Source organism: Rhinoraja longicauda, chromosome 26, assembly GCF_053455715.1.
Source record: "Rhinoraja longicauda isolate Sanriku21f chromosome 26, sRhiLon1.1, whole genome shotgun sequence".
Classification (NCBI taxonomy): Eukaryota; Metazoa; Chordata; class Chondrichthyes; order Rajiformes; family Arhynchobatidae; genus Rhinoraja; species Rhinoraja longicauda.
In genome coordinates this window covers 30,429,251-30,453,963 of record NC_135978.1, presented here as the reverse complement: position 1 = coordinate 30,453,963, position 24,713 = coordinate 30,429,251, and the positions used below count along the sequence as shown (strand labels likewise).

General features: G+C 49.1%; 1 protein-coding gene across 1 annotated transcript in view; it reads left to right on the top strand.

The window, feature by feature from the left end:
- The first annotated feature begins 6,363 nt into the window (after positions 1 to 6,363).
- Positions 6,364 to 24,713, top strand: part of LOC144606259 (coiled-coil domain-containing 92B-like) — a 42,279-nt gene continuing 23,929 nt past the window's right edge. The window contains exon 1 of the mRNA XM_078422180.1: positions 6,364 to 6,504. Within this exon, the coding sequence (XP_078278306.1) occupies positions 6,375 to 6,504 (130 nt within the window). The 5' untranslated portion in view covers positions 6,364 to 6,374. The remainder of the gene's footprint in view (positions 6,505 to 24,713) is intronic.

The following is a 24,713-nucleotide window of genomic DNA, read 5'->3' as shown; positions in this document are numbered from 1 at the left end:
AACACTATCCTACACACAGTAGGGACATTTTTTTACATTTACCAAGCCAATTACCTACATACCTGTACGTCTGTGGGAGTGTGGGAGGAAACCGAAGATCTCGGAGAAAACCCACGCAGGTCACGGGGAGAACGTACAAACTCCGTACAGACAGCGCCCGTAGTCAGGATCGAACCTGAGTCTCCGGCGCTGCATTCGCTATAAGGCAGCAACTCTACCGCTGCACCACCGTTTAGAGGGGTATGGGCCAAATGCAGGCAGGTGGACTGGTGTAGATGGGGCAAGTTTGTCAGCATGGGCAAGTGGGCTGAAGGGCCTGTTTCCACACTGTGTCACTCTACGACACTCCCACTTGACCAGTAAAACATCTCCAGGATCAAGAGTATTTTATTGTCATATGTCCGAAACAGAACAATGAAATTCTTACCTGCAGCAGCTCGACAGTGCTAAACATACGTAAAATCCAGAATAAATAACAATTATAATTCAGTATATATATTAAAAAACAAGACAAACAGACAATAAATAGACAATAAAAGTGCGAAAGTCAAAATGATGCCCGTCCTATCTATATAGGAGAACGATCCCATGAATGAGTGGTTAGCATATGATGAGCATTTGACAGCACTGGGCCTGTACTCGCTGGAGTTTAGAAGGTTGAGGGGGGACCTCATTGAAACGTACAGAACAATGAAAGGCACAGATAGAGTGGGTGTGGAGAGGATGTTTCCACTGGTGGGAGAGTCTAGGACCAGAGGTCACAGCCTCAGAATTAAAGAAAAAGAGGTGAGGAGGAACCTCTTTAGTCAGAGGGTGGTGAATCTGTGGAACTCATTGCCACAGAGGGCTGTGGAGGCCAAGTCAGCGGATATTTTTAAGGCAGAGATGAGACAAATTCTTGATTAGAACGAGTGTCAAGGGTTGTCGGGAGAAGGCAGGAAAATGGGATTAGGAGGCCGAGATCAGCCATGATTGAATGGCAGAGTAGACTCGATGGGCCGAATGGCCTACTTCTACTCCTAGAACTTGCGAACTTGTAGTTCGGAGCAGTATTTGGAGGTTGTGGTGTTTAACAGCCTGATAGTTGTAGTGAAGAAGCTGTTCCTGAACCTGGACGTTACAGTTTTCAGGCTCCTGTACCTTCGTCCCGATGGCGGGAGTGGAAATGAGAGCGTGGCCAGGGTGGTGTGGGTCTCTGATGATGCTGGCTATGTTTTCGAGGCAGCCAGTCTTTAGACTCTAGAGATACAGTTTGGAAACAGGCCCTGCGGCCCACCGAGTCCACACTGAGCAGCGATCACTTCTTACGCTAACATTATCCTATACACTAGGAACAATTCACAATTTTTACGGAGGCCAATTAACCTACAAACCTGCAAGTCTTTTGAATGTGGGAGGAAACATGAGCACCCGGAGAAAACCCACATGGTCACCGGGAGAACGTACAAACACCGCACAGACAGCACCGGCAGTCAGGATGGAGCCCGGGTCTCTAGCGCTGTAAGGCAGCAACTCTACCGCTGCGCCACTCTGTAGATCCCTTTGATGGTGGGGAGGTCAGTACCCATGATGGACCGGGCAATGTTCACTACTTTGTGCAGTATTTGTTCCTGGGTGTTAATGTTGTCGAACCAGACCGCCCCTTAATCCATGGGAATACTTGTCCTGTTGATGGTACCTAGCATTAAATTTAAATCTAGAGACACAGCGCGGAAACAGGCCCCCTGGCCCACCGAGTCCGCGTCGACCAGCGATCCCCGCGCACTAACACTATCCGACACACACTGGGGACAATTTAACATTTATACCAAGCCAGTTAACCTGCAAACCTGCACGTCTTCGGAGTGTGGGAGGAAACCGGAGATCACGGAGAAAACCCACGCAGGTCACGGGAAGAAAGTACAAACTCTGTGCAGACAGCACCCGTAGTCAGGATCGAACCCGGGTCTCTGGCGCTGTGAGGCAGCAACTCTACCGCTGCGCCACCGTGCCACTGTCAGGGGACATTGTAATGATCTTGCATCGTACAGGTATTAATATAGAAAGTATGTTGGAACAAGAGAGCAGTACTGAACTACTATCTACTCCATTTCAGTTCAGTTTATTGTCACATGTACCGAGGTACAGTGAAAAGCTTTTGTTGCGTGCTAACCAGTCAGCGGAAAGACAACACACGATTACAATCGGGCCGTTCACCGTGTACAGTGGTGGAGTAACTGGACTGGTGTGCAGAGAGATGCCCTATTGATCTGGAGACATGACATCAAATCTTGGTGACTGGAGAATTTAAAGTCAAGAAATCGGATAAAAATAAATCTGGAATAAGAAGCTGATCTCAGTAATGGTGGAAGTGGGAGATTGTTGTAATCTGGCGTGCAAATATTCTTCAGTGATGGGAGTTTGCCCAGTCTGGTTTGTAAACGACTCCATTTACGGTTTAGTTTATTGTCACGTGTACCGAGGTACAGTGAAAAGCTTTTGTTGCGTGCTAACCAGTCAGCGGAAAGACTGTACACGATTACAATCAAGCCGTCCACAGTGTACAGATACATGATAAAGGGAATGATGTTTAGTGCAAGGTAAAGCCAGCAAAGTCCGATCAAAGATAGGCCGAGGGTCACCAATGAGGTAGATGGTAGTTCAGGACTGCTCTCTGGTTGTGGTGGGATGGTTCAGTTGCCTGATAACAGCCGGGAAGAAACTGTCCCTGAATCTGGAGGTGTGCGTTTTCACTCTTCTGTACCTTTTGCCCCATGGGAGAGGGGAGAGGAGGCCGTGTCACAGGGCGCCATTCCCCCATTCCCCCCTTTCCCCCCATTCCCATTCATAGATGGGAAAGGTTTTGTGGGATGCGTAGGTTTTCTTTGAGATCTTGTTGTGGTTCCCTGATCCTTGAAATTAAGACAGGCGACACGGAGAATTCTTCGAGAAGTTAAAAGCCTTTATTTGCAAACAACGGCTGGAACAATCAGGAAGCCAACCACCTGACTGCCCACTTAGTACATCGGGCAGTCTATGTTTATAGGATTATTCCAAACCTTATCTTCTTTGCAATACCTCATACCCACACTCCTTTCTTCAGTCATTCATTTCTTTGCAGTCACCCGTCTGACCCACCACCATTAAATCCCATTCAGTAATTTATCCTTATCTCAATGCTCACATCCCTTCATACTTCGCCTCCCTTATTTCCCTGCTAGTCCATCCCTCACATCCATTCATCACCCCAAGGCCTGTGTCTTTCCTTATCTCGCCACTATTATCTTTCATCCAAATGTAACAAGGTTACAGACAGTTGCAATGCACTAAAGTATAAAGAATGCCTACGCTGTTAAATTTTAATGGCTAATAATGATTACAGCAGTTACAATGTAATAAACTAATATACAAAATACAACAATCTTCGGTTACCTCCCACGCTCCAAAGACGTACAGGTTTGCAGGTTAATTGGCTTGGTGTAAATGTAAAATTGTCGCTAGTGTGTGTAGGATAGTGTTAGTGTGCGGGGATCGCAGGTCGGCACAGACGTGGTGGGCCGAAGGGCCCATTTCCGCGCTGTATCTCGAAGCTAAACTAAGCCAGAGTGGAGATACAACTTGACCATGTTCTAGCTGGCTGATAGAATGGGCCCATGGGGATGAATGGCCTTGCCAGAGTGGGGAGGGGGTGGGGGAGGATGGGGTTTATTGGATCAAGACGGGGAGGAAAGAGCCTTGGATGTGCCAGGCCTTTTCTTCATACTGGCAAGTTGCCCGGTGGTCTAATTGTGGACTAAAATATCAGATATCAGAGGCAAATCACAACCCAGGAACCAGGAAGGTTGCCAGAATTGATAATTTTATAATCAGAGTGGTTATGTCAGCGGTAACCGAGCCTTTGTTAAAGCCATTTCCATTTTGATGTCCCCATAAGGTTAATGTTTTGAACAAAGTAGCATTTATTTTGCTTTTTGAACTATTGGTACACGGCCTATTGAAAGAAAAGATTCAGAAAAAAAAGAAAGGCACAAAGTTGTGGAGTAACTTTGTTGTGGAGTTGTGGGTCAGGCTGCATCTGACTCCAGTTGTGGAGTTGTGGGTCAGGCTGCATCTGTGGAAAACATGGATTGGTGACGTTTTAGGTCGGGACCCTTCGACTGACTGATTGTAATCTGAAGAGCTGTTATCCACCTATCACTTGCCAGGCGTTGTCCCGTCACCATCTCTCTTCCAGCTTTCTCTTCCCCCAATACAATCGGTCTGAAGAAGGGTCCCGACCCATCACGTCACCTGTCCATGTCCTCCAGAGATGCTGCCTGACCCGCTGAGTTACTCCAGCACTTTGTGTCTATCTTCGGTGTAAACCAGCGTCTGCAGTTCTTTGTTTGTGCTGATGAATATGTGCGGTTATTTAGGAAGACATTTGTTACAAAACAGATGTCTAATCCAAATTTGTATTGAATCCATTTTCCTTTCTGAAGCTAAGTGAGGCATTAAGAACTGAAATGCCATCTTTCATATGGATATGCAGGGAAATGAGGGATTATGGGTGACATGCAGGTAGACCAGTGATGGGCTTGGCATTGTGGGCAGAAGGGCCTGTGCCTGAGCGGAGTTATTCCAGCACTTTCATAAGTTCATAAATGATAGGAGTAGAATTAGACCATTCGGCCCATCAAGTCTCCTCCGCCATTCAATCATGGCTGATCTATCTCTCCCTCCAAACCCCAATCTCCTCCCTTCTCCCCATAACCCCCGACACCCGTTCTAATCGAGAATCTACCTATCTCTGCCTTAAAAATATCCACTGACTTGGCCTCCACAGCCGTCTGTGGCAATGCGTTCCACGGATTCACCACCCTCTGACTAAAGAAATTCCTCCTCATCTCCATCCGACAGGAACGTCCTTTAATTCTGAGGCTGTGCCCTCTGGTCCTAGACTCTCCCACTAGTGGAAACATCCTCTCCACATCCACTATGTCCAGGCCTTTCACCATTTTGTGGGTTTAAGAAAAATGTAAACCAGCATCTGCAGTTCCTTGCATCTCTGACTCCACGGTGTGGATCTGTCCAGCTGAGACGCTTTTAGTTTGAGTCTTAGCTTGTTTTAGTTTAGTTTAGAGATACAGCGCAGAAACGGGCCCTTCGGCCCACCGAGTCCGCACCGACCAGCGATCCCCGCGCACTAACACTATCCTACACACACACACACTAGGGACAATTTACACTTGTACCAAGCCAATTAACCTACAAACCTGTACGTCTTTGGAGTGTGGGAGGACACCGAAGATCTCGGAGAAAACCCACGGAGGTCACGGGGAAACGTACAAACTCCGTACAGACAAGTACCTTCCTGCAGCATCCTCTAGGGCTCGGAGAATGCGACTGTGGGTTTGTGCATCAACCAGTTTCTTTGGTCATTAAAGGACCCAAGAACCTGGAGAACCTCAGCAGGTCAGGCAGCATCTCTGGAAAAACGGAGTAGGTGACGTTTCAGGTCGAGACTCTTCTTCAGGCAGAAGAGGAGGAGAAATTCTTCAAAGTAGGCATACCTGGTGGAGATTTCGCAGAAAAATGGTGCAGTAAAATGTAGACACAAGGAACTGCAGATGCTGGTGTACAAAAGAAGACGCAGAGTGCTGGAGTAACTCAGCGGGTCAGGCAGCATCTCTGGAGAACATGGATAGGTGACGTTTCTGGACGTAAAGTGGGGGGGGGGGAGGGGGATGGGTAACAAACCTGGGAGAGGGGAGGGGCAGGACAAGGTGTGGCAGGTAATAGGTGAACACAGGTGGGGAGAGAGGGGGTTTGATGGTCTGATAGTTGGAACAAAGGCCAGAGATTAAAACAGGTGTGAGATAAAAGGATTTAACAGCCGTGAGTTATGAAGCCAGAGGAAGGAATGGAGAGGGAGGGGAATAGATTCGAGTCCAGGTGGGCCACATGGACAGGGGGGAGGATTAGGGGGAGAAAGCAGGGGGGGAGGGGTTGTAGAGGTTACCTAAGACTGGAAAATCCACTGGAGAATTTGTGTGGCACGGTGGCGCAGCGGTAGAGTCGCTGCCTTACAGCGCCAGACACCAGGGTTCAATCTTGACCTCGGGTGCTGTCCGTACGGAGTTTGCACGTTCTCCCTGTGACCGCGTGGGTTTTCTCCGGGTGCTCCGGTTTCCTCCAAAACTCCAAAGACGTACAGGTTTGTAGGTTAATTGGTTTTTGGTAAAAGTTGTAACTTGTGAGTGGGATAGTGTTAGTGCGCGGGGATCGCTGGGCGGCAGGCCCGGACTCGCTGGGCCGTAGGGCCTGTATCTCCGAAGCCTGAAGTCACAGCTCGATTGCCTGGTCTGTTCATTAACCGACTTTCCATCCCCGGTCACAGACGCTGCCCGGTAACCATGGAGATGGCGTCGCTGAAGCGGCAGCTGCATAGCGTGCAGCGCAACGTGACGTTCCTGAAGGGGGAGCACATGGAGCTGCTGCATGGTCTGCACATGGAGATCCTGCAGCTGCAGAAACGCTGCACTGGTGAGTGTCTGCTGCACCACTCTGGGCCGCCAGCAGGGGGGGGGGGGGGAGCAGCCTGCGGGGGGGGGGGGGGGTGGGGAGAGAAGGAGGGGAGGGGGAGGGGGAGGGGGGGGAGTGTCTGCTGCTCCACTCTGGGCCGCCAGCAGGGGTGGGGGGGAGCAGCCTGCGGGGGGGGGGGTGGGGGGGGGGGAGAGAAGGAGGGGAGGGGGAGGGGGAGGGGGGGGAGTGTCTGCTGCTCCACTCTGGACCGCCAGCATGGGAGGGGGGGATAGCAGCCAGGGGGAGGGAGAGGGAGAGGGGGAGGGGGAGGGAGAGGGAGAGGGAGGGAGAGAGTGGAGGGGAGTTGGCGAAGAGAGGGGAGGGAGGAGAGAGTGAGGGGGGGCGGGAGAGAGGGGTAGGGAGATGGGGAAAAGAGGGGAGGGAGAGAGGGGAAGAGAGGTGAGCGGAGGGGGAGGGGGAGAGAGGAAGGAGAGGGGGGAGAGAGGGGAGAGAGGGGGGGAGAGAGGGGAGAGAGGGGGGGAAGAGAAGAGGGAGAGGGGGAAGGGGACAGGGGGAGGGAGGGGGAGAGGGAGAAGGCACTAAAGGTTGTTGCTTTCCGCTCTGTGTTTAGCTTTGCTGACGAAGGCAGAATCGCTCAGTGAAACAACATCTTAATTTTTTTAATTGCCCGGCCCCATCTGCCACAGTGTTGGTTGAATGATACTTTAATGTCGCATGTACCTAGATACAGTGAAATGCTTTGTTTGCATGCAACCTAGGCAGTACGTACACAAGTGTCGCCATGTGTTCATAAGTTATCGGAGGAGAATTAGGCCATTCGGCCCATCGAGTCTAGTCCGTCTTTCAATCATGGCTGATCTATCTTTCTCTCTCAACCCCATTCTCCTGCCTTCTCCCCCTAACCTCTGACGCCCGTACTAATCAAGAATCTATCTGTGGATCGACTGGGCTTGTATTCACTGGAATTTTGAAGGACGAGAAGGGATCTGATAGAAACATTTAAAATTCTTAAGGGATTGGACAGCCTAGATGCAAGAAAAATGTTCCCGATGTTGGGGGAGTTCAGAACCAGTAGTCACGGTTTAAGAATATGGGGTTGGCCATTTAGGATTGAGAAGAGGAAAAACATTTTCACCCAGAGAGTTGTGAATCTGTGGAATTCTCTGCCACAGAAGGCAGTGGAGGCCAATTCACTGGATGTCTTCAAGGGAAAGGGAAATCATGCTTGACTAATCTTCTGGAATTTTTTGAGGATGTCACTAGAAAAATGCACAGGGGAGAGCCGGTGGATGTGATGTACCTTGACTTTCAGAAAGCCTTTGACAAGGTCCCACATTTGAGATTAGTGGGCAAAATTAGAGCACATGGTATTGGGGGTAGGGTACTGACATGGATAGAAAATTGGTTGGCAGACAGAAATCAAAGAGTGGGGATAAATGGGTCCCTTTCAGAATGGCAGGTAGTAACTAGTGGGGTACTGCAAGGCTCGGTGCTGGGACCGTAGCTATTTACATTATACATTAATGACTTGGATGAAGGGATTAAAAGTAACATTAGCAAATTTGCAGATGATACAAAGCTGGGTGGCAGTGTAAACTGTGAGGAAGATGCTATGAGGTTGCAGGGTGACTTGGACAGGTTGTGTGAGTGGGCGGATGCATGGCAGATGCAGTTTAATGTGGATAAGTGTGAGGTTATCCACTTTGGTGGTAAGAATAGGAAGGCAGATTATTATCTGAATGGTGTCAAGTTAGGAAAAGGGGACATACAACGAGATCTGGGTGTCCTAGTGCATCAGTCACTGAAAGGAAGCATGCAGGTACAGCAGGCAGTGAAGAAAGCCAATGGAATGTTGGGCTTCATAACAAGAGGAGTTGAGTATAGGAGCAAAGAGGTCCTTCTGCAGTTGTACAGGGCCCTAGTGAGACCGCACCTGGAGTACTGTGTGCCGTTTTGGTCTCCAAATTTGAGGATTTTGTTCTCGATGGGCCGAATTTGAGAATATTCTTGCTATTGAGGGCGTGCAGCGTAGGTTTACTAGGTTAATTCCCGGAATGGCAGGACTGTCGTATGTTGAAAGACTGGAGCGACTAGGCTTGTATATACTGGAATTTAGAAGGATGAGAGGGGATTTTATTGAAACATATAAGATTATTAAGGGGTTGGACACGTTAGAGGCAGGAAACTTGTTCCCAATGTTGGGGGAGTCCAGAACCAGGGGCCACAGTTTAAGAATAAGGGGTAGGCCATTTAGAATGGAGATGAGGAAAAACATTTTCAGTCAGAGAGTTGTAAACCTGTGGAATTCTCTGCCTCAGAAGACAGTGGAGGCCAATTCTCGGAATACTTTCAAGAGAGAGCTAGATAGAGCTCTTAAGGATATCGGAGTCAGGGGGAGAAGGCAGGAACGGGGTACTGATTTTGGATGATCAGCCATGATCATATTGAATGGTGGTGCTGGCTCGAAGGGCCGAATGTTCTACTCCTGCACCTATTTTCTATGTTATCTCTGCCGTGAGAATATCCATTGACTTGACCTTCCTTCCTGCTCCTACATGACCATTGCCGCCTGGCTCTGCACCAAGAGTGCTGGAGGCCCAGTGGGAGAGTAGTCTTGCAGTGATCTCATCCAGCTCTCTGATACCGCCCGCCTGCTGAAACCGCATCAGTGGAGGGCAGGGGAAGAGGAGACAGTCTGTCTGATGGAGCGGCCATTAGTCGACTCCATCGATCGCCCAGCTCCCTGCAGCAGAGAACTCTGGGAATAGATTAAAAATAGACAGGGCGGCACAATGGCGCAGCGGTAGAGTTGCTGTCTTGCAGCACCAGAGACCCGGGTTCGATCCCGACTGCAGGTGCTGTCTGCACGGAGCTTTTACGTTCTCCCCGTGACCTGCGTGGGTTTTCTCCGAGATCTTCGGTTTCCTAAAGACACACAGGTTTGTAGGTTAATTGGCTTGGCGTAAATGTAAGTTGTCCCTTGTGTATGTAGGATAGTGTTAGTGTGCAGGGATTGTTGGTCAGTGCGGCCTCTGTGGGCCGAAGGGCCTGTTTCCGCGCTGTATCTCTTTTTTAAATTTTTTTTATTTAAAATATCTTATTTAAATTTTAACAGAACCCATACGTTATACATTTTACATTCCTTAGTAAACAATAGTCACTGACCTATAACTTCGATTATACACGTATTGTTCTGTATTTTCTCCCCTCCCCCCCACCCCCCCCCACCCCCCAGTTCAAAAGAAGGAAAAAGAAAAAGCAGAAGAAAGAAAGAAAAAGAAAAACCTGGAGTCCTGAGGGAGTCACTTCCGAGTAGTTTCTTTTTAAATTCTTGTTAGGTATCAAAGCAATCCTGAATTTAACTACTTCCTATTCTTAATCCTAGCTTTGCCATGAATGGGTTCCACACCTTCAAAAAGAAGTCATATCCATTTCTCAGATTATACGTTGCTTTTTCTAATGGGATACAACTCCGCATTTCTGCATGCCATCTTTCAAATCTTATTTCATTTTGTTCTTTCCATGTGACCGCAACACACTCTTTCCATGTGACCGCGCTGTATCTCTAAACTAAACTAAACTGAACAAAGTGCTGGTGTAACTCAGCGGGTCAGGCAGCACCTCTGGAGAGAAGGAACGGGTGACGTTTCAGGGTCGAGACCCTTCCTCAGACTAGGTTAACTGGGTGAGGTTAGGCAAGGCCTGATCGCGGTTGGGGTCAGGGGAGTGTGATATCCCACCCCCACCCCCTACACAGCGTTGAGGCTGAGAACTGAAACACGAAAGATGGACACAAAATGCTGGAGTAACTCAGCGGGTCAGGCAGCATCTCTGGAGAAAGGAAAAGGGGGACGTTTTGGGTCCCGATGCTGCCTGACCCGCTGAGTTACGCCAGCCTTCACTTTTTTACCTCACGTCCACTTAATGCGTATTCATTTGTTCTGTATCTCTCCATGTCACCTGTCCGTATCCCTCGTTCCCCACTCCCCTGACTCTCAGTCTGAAGAAGGGTCTCGACCCCAAATGTCACCTATTCCTTGTCTCCAGAAATGCTGCCAGACCCACTGAGTTAGTCCAGCTTTTTGTCTATCTTCGGCCTCCCCTCAACCTCCGGTGTTGGAGAGAAAACAAATCCGAGTCTATCCATCCTCTCCCTGTAGCTGAAACCCTCTAATCCAGGCATCATTCTGATAAACCTCCTCTGCCCCCTCTCCAAAGCATCTCACATCCTTCCTGTAATGGGGAACTGTAAAGATCTTATCAAAACGTATACGATTATTAAGGGGTTGGACACGTTAGAGGCAGGAAACATGTTCCCAATGTTGGGGGAGTCCAGAACAAAGGGCCACAGTTTAAGAATAAGGGGTAGGCCATTTAGAACTGAGATGAGGAAAAACTTTTTCAGTCAGAGAGTTGTGAATCTGTGGAATTCTCTGCCTCAGAAGGCAGTGGAGGCCAATTCTCTGAATGCATTCAAGAGAGAGCTAGATAGAGCTCTTAAGGATAGCGGAGTCAGGGGGTATGGGGAGAAGGCAGGAACGGGGTACTGATTGAGAATGATCAGCCATGATCACATTGAATGGCAGTGCTGGCTGGAAGGGCTGAATGGCCTCCTCCTGCACCTATTGTCTATTGTCTATTGAACAGAACTGCACGCAATACTCCAAATGCGGCCTAACTAAGGCCTAACATTGTGACTTCCTGACTCTTATATTCAATGCCTTTTTTACCAATTAATAATTCCCCAGAGTTACGCAGACTTCTGCAGAGACTAATTAACCTGCAGACCCATGGGATGTGTTTAATTTAGTTTTGAAATACAGCGTGGAAATAGGCCCTTCGGCCCACCGAGTCCATCCGATCACCGCATACACCAGGACTATTCGACACATCCAGGGACAATTTACAGAAGCCAATTAGCCTACAATTCCTGCACATCTTTGTGGGATGTGGGAGGAAACCGGAGCATCCGGAGAAAACCCACGTGGCCGCAGGGAGAACGTACAAACTCCGTGTGGATGGCACCCGCAGTCAGGATGGAACCCGGGTCTCCGGCGCTGTGAGGCAGCAGCTCTACCGTTGTACCGCCCTTAGTGCAGGGGAGGTTAACCGGAATGATGCCTGGATTCGGGGGGATTCGCCTCAGGGAGAGGTTGGGGCAGAGTTGGACTGTTTTCTCTGGAACGGCAGATGTTGAGGGGGGGACTTTAGAGATACAGAGCGGAAACCGGGCCTTCGGCCTACTGAGTCCCGACCGACTAGCGATCGACTAATGGAGTACTCTAGCACTATCCTACGCACCGGGTTCAATTTACAATTTTACTGAAGCCAATTAACTTACAAACCTGTACGTCTTTGGAGTGTGGGAGGAAACTTTGTACATACAGCAGCCGTAGTCAGCTTCAAGCCCAGGTCTCTGGCACTGTGCGGCAATAACTCTACCCATGAGGGATGATCTTATAGAGGTGCATAAGATCGCGAGTGGCGATTAGTGAATGGCCTGGGTAGAGTAGATGCGGAGAGGATGTTTCCACTAGTGGGAGAGTCTAGGACCAGAGGACACAGCCTCAGAATAAAAGGACGTGCCTTTAGAAAGGAGATGAGGAGGAATTTCTTTAGTCAGAGGGTGGTGAATCTGTGGAATTCATTGCCACCGAAGGCTGTGGAGGCCAAGTCAGTGGATATTTTTTAATAGGCAGAAATAGATAGGGCGGCACGGTAACGCAGCGGTAGAGTTGCTGCTTTACAGCGAATGCAGCGCCGGAGACTCGGGTTCGATCCTGACTACGGGTGCTGCACTGTAAGGAGTTTGTACGTTCTCCCCGTGACCTGCGTGGGTTTTCTCCGAGATCTTCGGTTTCCTCCCACACTCCAAAGACGTACAGGTTTGTAGGTTAATTGGCTTGGTAAAATGTAAAATTTGTCCCTAGTGTGTGTAGGATAGTGTTAATGTACGGGGATCGCTGGGCGGCGCGGACTTGGTGGGCCGAAAAGGCCTGTTTCCGCACTGTATATATATGATATGATATGATATGATTCTTCATTAGTACGGGTGTTAGGGGTTATGGGGAGAAGGCAGGAGAATGGGGTTGGGAGGGAGAGATAGATCAGCCATGATTGAATGGTGGAGTAGACTTGATGGGCCGAATGGCCTAATTCTGCTCTGATGATTTATGAACTTATAAGTGGAATAGATAAGGTAGATGCACAGAGTGTTTTACACAGGGTAGGGAAATCAACAACCAGAGGTCATATGTTTAAGGTGAGAAGGGAAAGATTTAATAGGAACCTGAGGGGCAAGTCTTTCATACACAGGGTGGTGGGTAAATGGAAGGACCTAGCAGAGGAGGTAGCTACGGCAGATAGGATCGCAATGTTTAAGAAACATTTAGACAGGTACATGGATAGGACAGGTTTCGAGGAATGTGGGCCAAGCACAGGCAGGTGGGACTCGTGTAGATGGGACATGTGGGTCGTTGTGAGCAAGTTGGACCGAAGGGCCTGTTTCCACGCTGTCTGACTGGAGACAACAACGTTTAATTGTCATATGTACCAACAACAAACAGATTGATGAAATTCTTACTTGCTGCAGCAGGACAGGCATGTAAACTGAATGGTCACAGATAAAATGTAACTTTAAAAAATCAATACATTAATAGCCCTAATTCTGGTGAAAAACGTAGAAACATAGAAAATGGGTTCGGCCCTTCGAGCCAGCACCGCCATTCATTGTGATCATGGCTGATCGTCCACAATCAGTAACTTGTGCCCAACTTCTCCCCATATCCCTTGATTCCACTAGCCCCCAGTATCATGGAGCCACCAACACATCGTCTGGCCAGACCAGGCCGACCTCTGCAACTCCGACCCAGTGCCGCTGCCAGGACAACGGACCTTTATGGCCAAGCTGAGACAAGCATGTGGTATAAATAGACAATAGACAATAGGTGCAGGAGGAGGCCATTCGGCCCTTCGAGCCAGCACCGCCATTCAATGTGATCATGGCTGATCATTCTCAATCAGTACCCCGTTCCTGCCTTCTCCACATACCCCCTGACTCCGCTATCCTTAAGAGCTCTATCTCGCTCTCTCTTGAATGCATTCAGAGAATTGGCCTCCACTGCCTTCTGAGGCAGAGAATTCCACAGATTCACAACGCTCTGACTGAAAAAGTTTTTCCTCATCTCCGTTCTAAATGGCCTACCCCTTATTCTTAAACTGTGGCCCCTTGTTCTGGACTTCCCCAACATTGGGAACATGTTTCCTGCCTCTAACGTGTCCAATCCCTTAATAATCTTATACGTTTCGATAAGATCCCCTCTCATCCTTCTAAATTCCAGTGTATACAAGCCTAGTCGCTCCAGTCTTTCAACATACGACAGTCCCGCCATTCCAGGAATTAACCTAGTAAACCTACGCTGCACGCCCTCAATAGCAAGAATATCCTTCCTCAAATTTGGAGACCAAAACTGCAGGTGCGGTCTCACTAGGGCTCTGTACAACTGCAGAAGGACCTCTTTGCTCTTATACTCAACTTCCCCTTGTTTAATTTTGGAGTGGAAAGGATACAAGATGGCGTCTAAAACGTGGAAGCTCCTCTCTAGGGACTCAGTGTGGGCTACAATCTTACACTTAGCGTGGCTGTGCCCAATGTACAACAGGATTGGCACTGAACTGAATGCAAAAAAATAATGTCATTGTACTTGGGGACAAGTGACAATGAAGTACCATTGAATAATTTAGGGTGGCAATTTATTTCGATCCCGACTGCAGGTGCTGTCTGTACGGAGTTTGTACGTTCTCCCCGTGACCCGCGTGGGTTTTCTTCAGTTTCCTCCCACACTCCAAAGACGTATAGGTTAATTGTCTTGGGTTTGTATACTTGGTATAAGTGTAAGTTGTCACTAGTATGCGTAGGATAGTGCTAGTGTTCGGGGATCACTGGTCGGCGTGGACTCAGTGGGCCGAAGGGCCTGTTTCGGCGCTGTATCTCTAAACTAAACTAAAATTGAGCTTCTTCCAAACAACCATGTGGGTCTGAACACGACAAAACACTAACCTAACTCTGAACTATGTTCCTCGAAGGACTTTGGGCCCTTTTGGCCCAAATGGCCTCACCTTTATTCTAAGACTGTGGCTCCAGATCCAGGGGCCACAGTCTTAGAATAAAGGGGAGGCCGTTTAAAACTGAGGTGAGAAGGAACTTTTTCACCCAGAATTTGTGGAATTCTCTGCCGCAGAGGGCAGTGGAGGCCAAATCACTGGATGAATTTAAGAGAGAGTTAGATAGAGCTCTGGGGGCTAGTGGAATCAAGGGATACGGGGAGAAGTTGGGCACAGGTTACTGATTGTGGATGATCAGCCATGATCACAATGAATGGCTCGAAGGGCCGAATGGCCTCCTCCTGCACCTATTTTCTATGTTTCTATGTTTCTATCTCTACACCAAACTAAACTCTACTTGTGACCCTCGGTGGAAAGGAGATTGCTTGGCAATGCCGCACTGAATCAGCATTGCTTCTTGCTTCTCGGCTCATTCCTGTCTGTACTCGATGTCAGTCAATAACTTACGGGCAGCTTAGCTCATGCTGTGCTCTGGAGTTCACATTACCACCGCACTACCTTGAGAATCTGATGACTTTGAAAGCCTGCCGTCCTCCCTGGCTGAAATCGGAGAACTTTCTTGGAAGCACTGATTTCCCCAGAGCTCGTGGTTCAGTTTAGCCCGGGAGCAAGACTCTGTGCAATCATCCTAAATGCTGGGCCATCTCAGCGGGACAGGCAGCATCTCTGGGGAGAAGGAATGGATGACGTTTTCAACGGCTTCAAGGTCTTTTATTGTCTCGTGTACCAATTAAGGTACAGTGATATGCGAATTACCATACAGCCATACGAAAAAAAAGCAACAAGGCACACAACTACATAAAAGTTAACATAAACATCCACCACTGCGGATTCCTCACTGTGATGGAAGGCAATAAAGTCTAAGCTTCTTCCCGCTTTATTCTCCCGCGATCGGGGCAGTTGAACCATCTGCAGCTGGCGATCGAAGCTTCCGCGTCAGGGCCGTCAATAGACAATAGACAATAGGTGCAGGAGGAGGCCATTCGGCCCCTTGAGCCAGCACCGCCTTTCAATGTGATCATGGCTGATCATTCTCAATCAGTACCCCGTTCCTGCCTTCTCCCCTGACTCCGCTATCCTTAAGAGCTCTATCTAGCTCTCTCTTGAATGCATTCAGAGAATTGGCCTCCACTGCCTTCTGAGGCAGAGAATTCCACAGATTCACAACTCTCTGACTGAAAAAGGTTTTCCTCGTCTCAGTTCTAAATGGCCTACCCCTTATTCTTAAACTGTGGGCCCAGGTTCTGGACTCCCCCAACATTGGGAACATGTTTCCTGCCTCTAACGTGTCCAACCCCTTAATAGGTCGAAGCTCCTACAGCTTGGAGCTCCTGAAGTCGGTCCCTAACCAGGGGCTGCGAGCTCCACGATGTTAAAGTCCACAGGCTCCGGCAGTTGGAGCTACGAGGTCGATCCCTGGCAAAGGGATCGCGAGCTCCACGATGCTAAAGTCCGCAGGCTGCCGCGGTTGGAGCTCCCGAAGTCGGTCTCCAGCAGAGGCTGCCAGCTCCTCGATGTTAGTCCGCAGTGCGGACGGAGATTTAAAAAAAGTTTCCCCCAACCCCCCCCCCCCCCACATAAAAGAAGCTAAAGAACACTAAAACATACATTTAACACGTACTATAAACAACAGAGAAGGAAGGGACAGACAGACTGTTGGTGAGGCAGCCATTGCTGGCGCCACCCGGTGGGGGTTTTGGGATCCGAAGAAACGACTCGACCTGAAACGTCACCCACAGTGAGGTTTGGAAAGTCTGACATGGGCAGGACCTACACAGTGTGAGAAGGAACTGCAGATGCCGGTTTAAACCGAAGACAGACACAAAATGCTGGAGTAACTCAGCGGGAAAGGCAGTATCTCTGGAGAGAAGGAATTGGTGACATTTTGGGTCGAGACCCTTCTTCAGACCCATACAGTGAATGGTAGAGCTCTGGGGAGTGGGGGGGAGTGTTGTCGAGCAGAGCGATCCAGGAGTCCAACTGTATAGTTCCTTGGAGGTGGGTTCACAGGCAGATAGGGTGGTCAAATAGGCTTTTTGCACATTCATTGAGAGTATTGAGTGTAGACGTTAGGAGGTCATGTTGCAGTTACGTAAAAAGGTGATGACGCCACATTTAGAGTATTGTGTTAGATGAAAGATGTTACCAGGTTGGAAAGGGTACAGAGAAGAATTACAAGGACTCAAAGCTGTGAGCTATAGGGAGAGGTTGAGTGGGCTGGGACTCTATTCCTTGGAGCGCAGGAAGATGAGGGATCATGAGAGGAATAGATCGGGTAGATGAACGAGTCTCTTGCCCGAAGAAACCCGAATCCTCAAATGGTGACTGCACCTCTTTCTAAGTTCATAAGTTCCAGGAACAGAATTAGGCCACTCGGCCCATCAAGTCCACTCCGCCATTCAATCATGGCTGATCTATCTCTCCCTCCTAACCCCATTCTCCTGCATTATCCCCATAGCCCCTGACACCCGTACTAATCAAGAATCTGTCAATAAAAATACTCAATGACTTGGCCTCCACACCCGTCTGTGGCAATGAATTCCACAGATTAACTGCCCTCTGACTGAAGAAGTTCCTCCTCACCTCCTTTCTAAAAGAGCGCCATTTAATTCTGAGGCTGTTACCTCTGGTCCTGGACTCTCGCACTAGTGGAAACATCGTCTCCACATCCACTCTTATCTGTGCCTTTCATTATTCTGTAAGTTTCAATGAGGTCCCCCCTCATTCTTCTAAACTCCAGTGAGTACAGGCCCAGTGCCGACAAACGCTCATCATAGGTTAACCCACTCATTCCCGGGATCATTCTTGTAAACCTCCTCTGGACCCTCTCCAGAGCCAGCACATCCTTCCTCTGATGCGGGGCCCAAATTTGCTCACGGTACTGAACAACTTCATTCCTGAGGTAATCGACCACTTCTGGTCTTTGCGTTGGAAGAGTTTCGGGAGCTTTGTGTCAGTGTACGGTTATATTGACCGTATATTACTTTGTCAGAGAGTATTAGAAGCTGGAGGCAATGTAGGAGCTTATTGAGTCCATGCCAAGTGCAAAATAAATACTTCAGCTAATTTTCCACAGCCCTGAGCTTAATTACTTCATCAGTTGGGAAAACAGGATGAGGGGTGGCAACTAGAGTTTAATTTAGATAAGTGTGAGGTGTTACATTTTGGGAAGGCAAACCCAGGACAGGACTTTCATAATGAACAGCAGGGCCTTGGTTAGTGTTGTAGCAGGTACCAGCGCAATGTTTAAGAAAGCAGATATTAGCGTAACGTTCAAGAAACATTTCGACTGGCACATGGATAGGATAGGTGTAGAGGGCATATGAGCCAAACGCAGACAGGTGGGACTAGGGTAAATGGGTCATGTCGGTCGGTGTGGGCAAGTTGGGCCAAAGGGCCTGTTTCCAAGCTGTGTGACTCTATGACTAGAGCAGAGGGATCTCGTAGTACAAATGCATTGTCCCCTGAAAATGGCGTCACAGGTAGATTGGGTGGTAAAGAAGGCTTTTGGCACGTTAACCCTCATCTGTCAGGACATTGAGTACAGACGTTGGGACGTAGAAACGTAGAAAATAGGTGCAGGAGTAGGCCATTCGACCCTTCGAGCCAGCACCGCCATTCAATATGATTATGGCTGATCATCCAGAATCAGTACCTTGATTCTGTTAGCCCTAAAAACAATATCTAACTCTCTCTTGAATTGGCCTCCACTGCCTTCTGTGGCAGAGAATTCCACAGATTCACAACACTCTGGGTGAAAATGTTTTTCCTTATCTCAGTCCTAAATGGCCTACCACTTTTTCTTAAACTGTGACCCCTGGTTCTGGACTCCCCCAACGTGGGGAACATTTTTCCTGCATCTAGCCTGTCCAATCCCTTAAGAATTTTATATGTTTCTATGAGATCCCCTCTCATCCTTCCAAATTCCAGTGAACATAAGCCCAGTCAATCCAGTTGTACAGTTGTACAAGTTGTTGGTGAGGCTGCAGTTAGAGTATTGAGTTGATTTTTTTTTTGTCAACCTGCTGGGGAGAGATGCCATTAAGATGGAAAGAATGCAGAGAAGATTTAGCAGGATGATGCCAGGACTCGAGGGCCTGAGCTACACGGAGAGATTGAGCAGGCTAGGACTTAGTTCTTGGAGTGCAGGAGGCTGAGGGGCGATCTTAGAGAAGTGTGTAAAATCATGAGGAGAATTTATGGGTCTGATATATTAGTTGAAAAATATATTTTTCCCGGGATAAGAAAATCAAGAACTAGAATTAGTAGGTTTCCAGACAACACTAGAGATGGCTGGGACTCTAGACTGTGAGGAAGGATGTCTAAGCATTCAGCGGGATATACACCGATCAGCCAAAACATTATGACCACTGACAGGCCCAGTGAATAACATTGATTATCTTGTTACAATGGCACCTGTCAAGGGGTGGGATATATTAGGCAGCAAGTGAACAGTCAGTTCTTGAAGTTGATGTGTTGGATGCAGGAGAAATGGGCAGGAGTAAAGACCTGAGCGACTTTGACAAGGGCCAAATTGTCATGGCCAGACGACTGGGTCAGAGCATCTCTGAAACGGCAAGGCTTGTGGGGCGCTCCCGGTCAGCAGTGGTGAGTACCTACCGACAGTGGTCCGAGGAGGGTCAAACCACAAACCGGCGACAGGCAGGGTGTTGGGCGCCCAAGGCTCATCGATGCGCGAGGGCAACGAAGGCTATCCCGTCTGGTCCGAACCGACAGAAGGTCGACTGTGGTACAAGTCACAGAAAATGTTAATGGTGGTCATGGGAGGAATGTGTCACAATACACAGTGCATCGCACCCTGCTGCGTATGGGGCTGCACACGGAGGACCAACAGCATATTCGGCGGGTGGTCATAATGTTTTGGCTCATCAGGTCAGAATGTTTTGGCTGATGTTAATGGCAAGGACCTTAACCGCATTGATGTACAGAGCGATCTTGGGGCCCAAGTGCACAGCTCCCTGAAAGTGGCATTTCAAGTGGTAGAGTGGTCAAGGTGGCATAAGGTGTGCTTACCCACTTTGCTCGGGGCTTTGAGCACAAGAGTCAGGAAGTCATGCTGCAGCTTTACTGGGCTTTGGTCAGGCCGCATTCGGAGTATTGGGTGCAGTTCTGGTCGCCCCATTGCAGGAAGCTCGTGGGGGCTTTGGAGGGGGTGCAGAGGAGGTTTACCAAAACGCTGCCTGGATTAGGGGGCATGAACTATAAGGGGAGGGAGGTTGGACAGACTTGGACTGTTCTCTCTGGCACGCCGGCAGTGGAGGGGAGACCTGGTGGATAAAACGACGAGGGTCACAATCTTGTCCCCAGCGTGGAAATCGCAAAGACTGGAGGGCAGAGCTTCAAGGTGAAAGGGGCAGCGTTTAGAGGAGGTGTGCGGGCAAGTTTCCTACGCAGAGGGTGGTGGGTGCCTCGTACGTACGCACTGCCTGGGGTGGTGATGGAGGCAGATACCATCGTGACGTTTAGGAGAGTTTTAGGTAGGGAATGGAGGGGCACAAATCATTTGCGGGCAGATGAGATTAATTTGGCATTGTGTTCAGCTCAGACATTGAGGTCCGAGGGGCCTGTTCTTGTGATGCACTGCTCTACGGATTGTGCTCTAACCACCTGTACAGGTTTAAGGTGAGAGGGGGAAGATTTAATAGGAGCCTGAGAGGTAACGTTTTCATACAGGGGATGGTGGGTGTGTGGAACTATTTTAGGCAGGTACATAGAACATAGACCATAATACAGTACAGCACAGGTACAGGCCCTTCAGCCCACAATGTCTGTACTGAACATGGTGCCAAGACTAACTGCACGACCCATATCCCTCCATCCCCAGCACATCCATTTGCCTTTCTAAAAGTCTCTTAAATGCATCAGATAATTTGTTTGTTCCATTTGAAGCCGTTTGTTTCTTCACTGCAAATGTCTACGCTCTGACCTCCAGAGGACAATGGATGGTGACTATCCTTGAGGTAACCAGAGGTTTAGCTGAGGTTATTTTAGGTTAGTTTATGGTCAGTTTAGTTTAGAGATACTGCGCGGAAACAGGCCAACCCAGTCCGCGCCGACCAGCGATCCCCGTACACTAACACTACCCTGCGCACTAGGGTCAGTTTACAATCTTTAACAATACACTACAATATATCTTTATTGTCATTGTACAGGGGTACAACGAGATTGGGAATGCGCCTCCCATACGATGCAATAAATGAATTAGCTAGTCAGTAAAAATTTATACAACCCAGTGAAACAAAATTAGAAACAGATTTAAAACAGTATAAAGTTCAAGTAGATCTGTGCCGGTTCACTGTGCGATGTGACCATCCGGCTCAGCAGGACCGGTTCATAGCAGCTATAGCCCTGGGGATGAAGCTGTTCCTGAGTCTGGAGGTGCGGGCGTAGAAGGCCTTGTATCGTCTGCCCGATGGAAGGAGTTCGAGCAGTCCTTAGCAGGGGTGTGAGGAGTCTTTGTGGATGCTGGTGGCTTTTCTGAGGCATCGTGTGTTGTAGATGCCCTCCAAAGCTGGTAGCTGTGTTCCGATGGTCCTCTGAGGTCTATGGACTACCCGCTGAAGAGCTCTCCTCTCTGCCAAGCCAATTAGCCCACAAACGTGTACGTCTTCGGAGTGTGGAAGGAAAGCGGAGCACCCGGAGAAAACCCATGCAGGTCACGGGGAGAACGTACAAAGACAGCACCCAGGGTCAGGATCGGGGGGGGGGGGGGGAGGGTCAGGATGGAACCCGGCTCTCGGGCGCTGTGAGGCAGTAGCTCTACCGCTGCGCCACCGTGACGCCCTAAAGTCAAGCTGCAGTCTATCTGTGTCTATCTGCAGTTCCTTCCTAAACTGAAGTAAAGTTGTTGATTGCACCAATCCTGCAGCGGCCACTTCAGCACTGAGCAGACCGGGGCTGAATCTCAACGCCATCGTCCCTCTCCCCGCACTGTCTTCACAAACACTCATCCCTCACCCTCAGCCACCGCCTTTATGAGTCGGGCACTGAGATTTACACACGCAAAGGCTGAGCATTATCCTTCCTTTATTCACAAAATGCTGGAGTAACTCAGCAGGTCAGGCAGCGTCTCTGGAGAGAAGGAATGGGTGACGTTTTGGGTCGAGACCCTTCTTCAGACCCTTCTCCAGCATTTTGTGAATAAATACCTTCGATTTGTACCAGCATCTGCAGTTATTTTCTTACATTATCCTTCCTTTGTTCAGTGGGGGGAAGCCAGCCGACGATTATCGGCCCCTGCTGCTTTGTGAGGAGGCTTGTGACTGGAATGCATCATTGCCTCTCCCAGCTCCTGCCTCCTCATCAGTCCCAGTGCAGTGCAGGTTGAGATGCAATGATAACGCGAGTCCTGCCGCATGCTGCAGTTATACAGTGCGGAGAGATACATAGAAACATAGAAAATAGGTGCAGGAGTAGGCCATTCGGCCCTTCGAGCCTGCACCACCATTCAATATGATCATGGCTGATCATCCAACTCAGTAACCCGTACCTGCCTTCGCTCCATACCCCCTGATCCCTTTAGCCACAAGGGCCACATCTAACTCCCTCTTAAATATAACCAATGAACTGGCCTCAACTACCTTCTGTGGCAGAGAATTCCACAGACTCACCACTCTCTGTGTGAAGAAATGTTTTCTCATCTCGGTCCTAAAAGACTTCCCCCTTATCCTTAAGCTGTGACCCCTGGTTCTGGACTCCCCCAACATCGGGAACAATCTTCCCACATCTAGCCTCTCCAACCCCTTAAGAATTTTATATGTTTCAATAAGATCCCCCCTCAGTCTTCTAAATTCCAGCGAGTATAAGCCTAGTCTATCCAGTCTTTCCTCATATGTAAGTCCCGCCATCCCAGGGATCAATCTGGTGAACCTTCTCTGTACTCTCTCTAAGGCTAGAATGTCTTTCCTCAGGTTAGGAGACCAAAACTGTACACAATACTCCAGGTGCGGTCTCACCAAGCCCTGTACAGACCAGATGCCCTCCGAATCCATGCCCACCATCAACAACTCATTGACGCTAATCTTAAATGAATCCCATTTTAATCTCCCAATAACCCAGAGGGTGGCGCAGCGGTAGAGTTGCTGCCTTGCAGCGAATGCAGCGCCGGAGACTCAGGTTCGATGCTGACTACGGGCGCCGTCTGTACGGAGTTTGTACGTTCTCCCCGTGACCTGCGTGGGTTTTCTCCGAGATCTTCGGTTTCCTCCCACACTCTAAAGATGTGCAGGTATGTAGGTTAATTGGCTGGGCAAATGTAAAAATTGTCCCTAGTGGGTGTAGGATAGTGTTAGTGTGCGGGGATCGCTGGGCGGCGCGGACCCGGTGGGCCGAAGGGACTGTTTCTGCGCTGTATCTCTAAATCTAAAAAAAAATCTAACCCGAGTGTGGCGCGGTGGCGTAGAGTTGCTGCCTCACAGCGTCAGAGACCCAGGCTCGATCCTGACCTCGGGTGCTGTCTGTGCGGAGTTTGCACGTTCTCCCTTAGTCTGCATGGGTTTCCTCCCGCACTCCAAAGACGTACAGGTTTGTAGGCTAATTGGTCTCTGTAAATTGTCCCCTAGTGTGCGGGGAGTGAATGAGACAGTGGGATAACGTAGATCTAGTGTGAGCTGGTGATTGATGATCGGCGTGGACTCGGTGGATTGGACTCGAAGGGCCTGTTTCCAGGCTTTGTCCTTCAACCAGACTCTCCTCTCCTGCCTTGTCAAGTGAACCAGACTTGTATTATTGGCTTTTCCCCTGAAATCAATAGAGTTTGCACAGTTACTCTTGGCTCTCCGCGGTTAAAGAAAGTGTAGCATCAGTGTAGGAAATCTTGTAAATGGCTCAGCCTTCACCAAGCCGGGAACAGAACGTGATTCACAAAGGCTTTTCACGGTTCCCTGGGGGACCTCTTTTAGACTTTAGACTTCTGGTCTCTGTACATTGCCCCTGGTGTGTGGGGGGTGGATGAGAGAGTGGGATAACATGAATCTCGTGTGAACTGGTGATCGATGGTCGGCATGGACTTGGTGGGCGAAGGGACTTTCGACTTTAGAGATACAGTGCGGAAACCAAATCCGTACACTAGCAATATCCTACACACTTGGGACAACTTACAGTCTTTACAGAAGCTAATTAGCCTACAAACCTGAGGTGGACACAAAATGGTGGAGTAACTCAGCGGGTCAGGCAGCATCTCTGGGGAGAAGGAATGGGTGACGTTTCAGGTCGAGACCCTTCTTCAGACTGAGTTAACTCCAGCATTTTGTGTCTACCTTCGATTTTTAAACCAGCATCTGCAATTTTATTTCCTACACAACCTACAAACCTGCATGTCTTTGGAGTGTGGGAGGAAACCGAAGCACCCGGAGAAAACCCACGCAGGTCACGGGGATGGCAGGAACGTTTAAGAGAGTTTTCGATAGGCAGATGGATCTGCAGGGAATGGAGGAATATGGATTATATGAAAGCACATCAGAGCTGGGGGTTCTTGGCATCGTGGTCAGCACAGATTTTGTGGGCCGAAGGGCCTGGTCTTGAGCTGTACGGTTCCATGTTTTGTGACGTTTGAAGGACTACCACCTGTGAGGTGGCACGGTGGCATCGGGAGTGCTGCAAGAGGTCACCCCAGTCCCCCTCAAACCTAAATCATCGCTCGCATGAAGAGCGCAGTTGGCCGAGAAAGAGCAGCTCATCGTAATCCAGGGAGTCTTGTGGGAGGTGAAGCCATCACTCGGTGGCACAGTGGCGCTGCGGTAGATTAAGGGGCCCCCGGTTCGATCCTGACCACGGGTGCTGTCTGTCTGTACGGAGTTTGTACGTTCTCCCCGTGACCCGCGCAGGGTTTCCTTCGGCTTCCTCCCACATTCCAAGGACCTGCGGGTTTGTCGGTTAATTGGCTTCTGTAAATTGTCCCTAGTGTGCAGCATAAAACTAGTCTACCGGTCCCAGTGGGCCGAAGGGCCTTTTTCCACGCTGTATCTCTACTGTACTCCAAAGACGTACAGGTATGTAGGTTAATTGGCTGGGTAAATGTAAAAATTGTCCCTAGTGGGTGTAGGATAGTGTTAATGTACGGGGAT